Genomic DNA, 6154 nt, shown 5'->3' with positions numbered 1-6154 from the left:
AAATGTGTATTCTGTTGTTTTTGGATGGAATGTCCTATAAATATCAATTAAGTCCATCTTGTTTAATTTATAATTTAAAGCTTGTGTTTCCTTATTTATTTTCATTTTGGATGATCTGTCTATTTGTGAAAGTGGGGTGTTAAAGTCCCCTAGTATGATTGTATTACCGTCGATTTCCCCTTTTATGGCTGTTAGCATTTACCTTAAGTATTGAGGTGCTCCTATGTTGGGTGCATAAATATTTACAATTGTTATATCTTCTTCTTGGATTGATCCCTTGATCATTATGTAGTGTCCTTCTTTGTCTCCTGTAATAGACTTTATTTTAAAGTCTATTTTGTCTGACATGAAAATTGCTACTCCACCTTTCTTTTGATTTCCATTTGCATGGAATATCTTTTTCCATCCCCTCACTTTCAGTCTGTATGTCTCCCTAGGTCTGAAGTGGGTCTCTTGTAGACAGCATATATACAGGTCTTGGTTTTGTATCCATTCAGCCAATCTATGTCTTTTGGTTGGAGTATTTAATCCATTTACATTTAAGGTAGTTATCGATATGTGTGTTCCTATTACCATTTTCTTAATTGCTTTGGGTTTGTTATTGTAGGTCTTTTCCTTCTCTTGTGTTTCCTGCCTAGAGAAGTTCCTTAAGGATTTGTTGTAGAGCTGGTTTGGTGTCGGTGAATTCTCTTAGCTTTTGCTTGTCTGTAAAGGTTTAAATTTCTCCATCAAATCTGAATGAGATCATTGCTGGGTAGAGTAGTCTTGGTTGTAGGTTTTTCCCTTTCATCACTTTAAATATGTCCTGCCACTTCCTTGTGGCTTGCAGAGTTTCTTCTGAAAGCTCAGATGTTAATCTTACGGGCATTCCCTTGAATGTTATTTGTTACTTTTCCCTTGCTGCTTTTAATGTGTTTTCTTGCATTATTTTTTGATAGTTTGATTAATATGTGTCTTGGCATGTTTCTCCTTGGATTTATCCTATATGGGACTCTCTGTGCTTCTGGACTTGATTGACTATTTCCTTTCCCATATTAGGGATCATTACTCTGAATTCTTTTTCAGGTAGACTGCCTATTTCCTCTTCAGTTGTTTGGTCTGGTGGATTTTTACCTTGCTCCTTCATCTGCTGTGTATTTCTCTGTCTTCTCATTTTGCTTAGCTTACTGTGTTTGGGGTCTCTTTTTCACAGGCTGAAGGTTCGTAGTTCCTGTTGTTTTTGGTGTCTGCCCCTAGTGGCTAAGGTTGGTTTAGTGGGTTGTGTAGACTTCCTAGTGGAGGGGACTGGTGCCTGTGTTCTGGTGGATGAGGCTCCATCTTGTCTTTCTGGTGGGCAGGACGTGTCTGCTGGTGTGTTTTGGGGTGTCTGTGGACTTATTATGATTTTAGGCAGCCTCTCTGCTAATGGGCAGGGTTTTGTTCCTGTCTTGCTAGTTGTTTGGCCTAGGGTTTCCAGCACTGTAGCTTGCTGGTCATTGAGTGGAGTTGAGTCTTAACGTTGAGATGGAGATCTCTGAGAGAACTTTTGCCGTTTGATATTACATTGGGCCAGGAGGTCTTTGGTGGCCAATGTCCTGAATTCGTCTCTCTCACCTCAGAGGCTCAGACCTGACACCCGGCTGGAGCACCAAGACTCTGTCAGCCACCCGGCTCAGAAGAAAATGGAGGAAAAAAAGAAAGAAAGAAAGGGAACGAGAGAGAGGAGAGGGAGGGAGGGAGGGAAAAGAGAGAGAGAGAGAGAGAGAGAGAAGGAAGGAAGGTAGGAAGGAAGGGAGGAAGGAAGAAAGAGAAAGAAAGAAAGACTACAATAAAATAGTTATTAAAATTAAAAAATTTTTAATTATTAAAAATAAAAAAATTTTAAAGTACTTAAAAAAAAAAAAGAAACAGAGAGCAACCAAACCAAAAAACAAATCCACCAATGATAACAAGTGCTAAAACTATACAAAACAAACAAACAAAACAAAATGGACAGACAGAAAGAACCCTAGGACAAATGGTAGAAGCAAAGCTATACAGACAAAAATCACACAAAGAAGCATATACATACACACTCACACAAGGAGAAAAAGGAAAAAAAAATATATTTTTAAAAAAGGAAAAGAGCAACCCAATCAATAAGCAAATCTCCCACTGGTAATAAGCTCTAAATTCTAAACTAAGATAAACATAAAAGTAGAAACAAATTAGATGCAGAAAGCAAACCCCCAAGTCTACAGTTGATCCCAAAGTACACCGCCTCAATTTTGGGATGTTTCATTGTCTATTCAGGTATTCCACAGATGCAGGGTACATCAGTTTAATTGTGGAGATTTAGTCTGCTGCTCCTGAGGCTGCTGATACAGATTTCCCTTTCTCGTCTTTGTTCGCACAGCTCCTGGAGTTCAGCTTTGGATTTGGCCGCGCCTCTGTGTGTAGGTCACCTGAGGGCATCTGTTTCTCCGCCCAGACAGGACGGGGTTAAAGTAGCAGCTGATTAGGGGGCTCTGGCTCATTGAGGCCGAGAGGAGGGAGGGGTACGGAATGCGGGGCGAGCCTGCGGTGGCAGAGGCCAGCGTGATGTTGTAATAGCCTGAGGCACGATGTGTGTTCTCCTGGTGAAGTTGTCCCTGGATCACAGGACCCTGGGAGTGGCAGGCTGCACAGGCTCCCGGGTGGGGAGGTGTGGAGAGTGACCTGTGCCTGCACACAGGATTCTTGGTGGCTGCAGCAGCAGCCTTAGCATCTCATGCCCGTCTCTGGGGTCCACGCTGATAGTCACAGCTCACGCCCATCTCTGGAGCTTGTTTAGATGGTGCTCTGAATCCCCTCTCCTCGCGCACCCTGAAACAATGCTCTCTTGCCTCTTAGGCAGTTCCAGACATTTTCCCGGACTCCCTCCCAGCTAGCTGTGGTGCACTAGCCCCCTTCAGGCTGTGTTCACGCAGCCAACCCCAGTACTCTCCCTGGGATCTGATCTCTGAAGACCAAACTTCAGCTCCCAGGCCCCACCCATCCCGGTGGGTGAGCAGACAAGCCTCTCAGGCTGGTGAGAGCTGGTCGGTACCGATCCTCTGTGCGGGAGTCTCTCCGCTTTGCCCTCTGCACCCCTGTTGCTGCGCTCTCCCCCGCGGCTCTGAAGCTTTCCCCCCGCCCATCCCCAGTCTCTGCCAGTGAAGGCTCTTCCTAGTGTGTGGAAACTTTTCCTCCTTCACAGCTCCCTCCCAGAGGTGCAGGTCCCATCCCTATTCTTTTGTCTCTGTTTTTTCTTTTTTCTTTTGCCCTACCCAGTACATGGGGATTTTCTTGCCTTTTGGGAAGTCTGAGGTCTTCTGCCAGCGTTCAGTAGGTGTTCTGTAGGAGCTGTTCCACATGTAGATGTATTTTTGATGTATTTGTGGGGAGGAAAGTGATCTCCACGTCTTACTCTTTCGCCATCTTGAAGCTGTCCCCCCTGACGGTTTATTCTTTATTGTCTATCAGTTTCTTGGAAGTGTGGCTAATAGTACTGAGTAGTAGTAATAATAATAGCAACTATTTATTGAATACTTGCTTGTGTCAGATAATACACTAAACACTTAATACCCACAATTTCACTTAACCTTAGCAATAACTCTTAAGATGAACAACAGTCACACTTACCACTGAAGAAATTTGAGTGTCAAGAGAGTTTAAAGAACATCCATATAGCCAAGATTTGACCTGTCCATCTAGCTCCAGAATCTGTGGGCTTTCTACAGTATCCTACTGCCTCTAATCCAGTATCCATTTATAGTATCACTGAGGATTTCTTTTCTCTAAGGGATACATTACACTTAAAGTGTCACTTAGTAAATATACCCATTTTCAAGCCTGTTATCTTTACAAAGAATGATTGAAGATAAATTAAAATAACCTTGCAATGTAATTTAAGTAGAAAAAAAACAGGATAATTAGCCATTGACAGGACTGGACAGTTCTCAGTTAGAAATAAGTTTGTGAATAAGGATTTTTATTAGTGTTTTGATTATTTTAAGGTGAATGAAGCTTTTGCTCCCCAGTACTTGGCAGTTGAAAAGAGTTTGGATCTTGACCCAAGTAAAACCAACGTGAATGGAGGGGCCATTGCTTTGGGTCACCCATTAGGGGGATCTGGATCAAGAATTACTGCACACCTGGTTCATGAATTAAGGTACGTGCTAGAAATTGTTGCTTTTCAGATTTGCCATCTTTTGTGTAAATGCATGCATTTAGGTTTCCCCAGAACAATCCAACATTTTTCATTCTTCTTTGTACCGCCTCACACTGCTTCTCACCAGAAACAGGTTATTTGGGTACCCCTTTTTCAGTAGACCTTATAGATGACTCAGTTGACTTGTTGGTACCTCTGCCCTTGGGATGCTCGCTCTTACTCACATTTGCAGTGCAGCCACTCAGCACATGTTCACTGAGGGCCTAGCATACATCTGGCCCCATCCCTGGTGCTGGTGCAGAGCAGCAAGCCTGTGATGAGGCCCTGGTTCTCATGGCAATTGCATTCTAGTACCAGTTATAGGAGTGAGACACAATTATTTAAGAAAACAAAATACTGATCTAGGTGCTGTCATTTAAGAAACCTAAGCAAACTGACAATTTGGGTCTGAGCTAAGTTTTTCCTTCATTGTTTCCAGGGTTCCAGGAGGAGCCTTCTGTGTGTTTGATACTTTTCAGTTTTAATAGAAGAGCTCCTCCTTCTGTACTGTGTATTTTGGATCATTTTGCTCTGTTAGTAGGGAAATTGCAAACAAAACCAAATATGTCAGGGCAGAAAATCACTCTGCCTCCCTGTGAAGTTAAGGCAAATGGGACTTCTATTTCACTTAATGATGGAGATGAAATGAGTGATTGATGTGCACAAAAAATAATTCCTTGATGGTTTCTCAAGGTTATTCTATCAGGACTGAAGAATTAGAGCAGATGGTACTTTAAAGGTGTCTGATTTTTATGAAAGGGACATGAAATGTTTCTACATTATCTGACATTTCATATGGACAAACTTCAGTAATTATACTTATTCTAAGGTTCATAAAAATTTAAAACAAATACATCAAAGGGGCTGAGTATTTACTCCCCCTTCTTCAACTTCCAGTTTATCCCAATTACCTCCTGTCCTCACTCCTTCCTCACAGCAGCCCAAGCTTTTATATTTGTTTCAGCCTCCCTCTTCTGTGTTACTACTTTTTCTTAAAAAATAAGAATATTCAGCTTTCCAAATTCTTTCTCCTCTTTTCTCCAATATTGAGGACTGGAAAAAAGATTGAGCTGATGAGCTGAACAAGAATGAATAATGCAAATGTGACCATTATAAATACTATTTACTTAATTATCTAATTTTGTATATTCTTTATTAAAGTAGATTTTAGCCACTGCTTTCTTTCTTAGGCGTCGGGGTGGAAAATACGCTGTAGGATCAGCCTGCATTGGAGGGGGCCAAGGAATTGCAGTCATCATTGAGAACACAGCTTGAGGAGAGCAGGGAGCCTGCCCTGGTCCACGCTCACATGACTTGGCCAGGCCACAGTATGCCAGGTGACCTTCAGAGAAGCTGTGAAGGTCATGCCATGCCCTTCACTGAGAGTGATTGAGTTTGGTCAAGGAATGGTTTGGCAAAGATGCATTTATCATGAACAAGAGCCCATGACAGTATAAATTCTCTCAAATTTGTACCAAATATGCTGCATTTCTGAACTAAAATCCAACTATAGAAGGCCTTAAACGGAATTGTATCCTTGCCAAATAACCACCGCTTATGTCTTAGATAATATGATTGCAGGGAAATTGAATAAATTCTGCCTTAACTTCAGCTAATCCTTTCCTATCGTTTCTTGTATTTTTCTAAATTTTTAATTGAGGTAAAATACACATAACATACAATTTACCATCTTAATCATTTTTAAGCCTATAGTTCCGTGGCATTAAATACATTCACATTGTTATGCAACCATCACCACAATGCATCTCCAGAATTCTTTTCATCTTGGAGAAATGAAACTCTACACCCATTAAACAACTCCCCATTCCTCCCTCTGCAGCCCTTGGCAACCACCTTCTGCTTTCTGTCTCTGCAGCTGACTCCAACAGGTCCCTCATATAAGTGGAATCATACAGCATTTGTCCTTTTGTGCCTGGCTTATTGCACATAGCATAATGTTCTCAA

The 6154-nt window shown here is 41.7% G+C and overlaps 1 protein-coding gene across 1 annotated transcript in view; it reads left to right on the top strand.

The window, feature by feature from the left end:
• The window catches only part of ACAA2 (acetyl-CoA acyltransferase 2), a 43697-nt gene extending 37892 nt beyond the window's left edge, over positions 1 to 5805 (top strand). The window contains exons 9-10 of the mRNA XM_024132312.2: positions 3996 to 4150; positions 5380 to 5805. Coding sequence (XP_023988080.1) covers positions 3996 to 4150; positions 5380 to 5464 — 240 coding nt within the window. The 3' untranslated portion in view covers positions 5465 to 5805. The remainder of the gene's footprint in view (positions 1 to 3995; positions 4151 to 5379) is intronic.
• Positions 5806 to 6154: the final 349 nt, after the last annotated feature.

This window comes from Physeter macrocephalus, chromosome 19 (genome assembly GCF_002837175.3).
Source record: "Physeter macrocephalus isolate SW-GA chromosome 19, ASM283717v5, whole genome shotgun sequence".
NCBI classification, from domain to species: domain Eukaryota; kingdom Metazoa; phylum Chordata; class Mammalia; order Artiodactyla; family Physeteridae; genus Physeter; species Physeter macrocephalus.
This window is presented reverse-complemented; position numbering and strand designations above follow the sequence as displayed.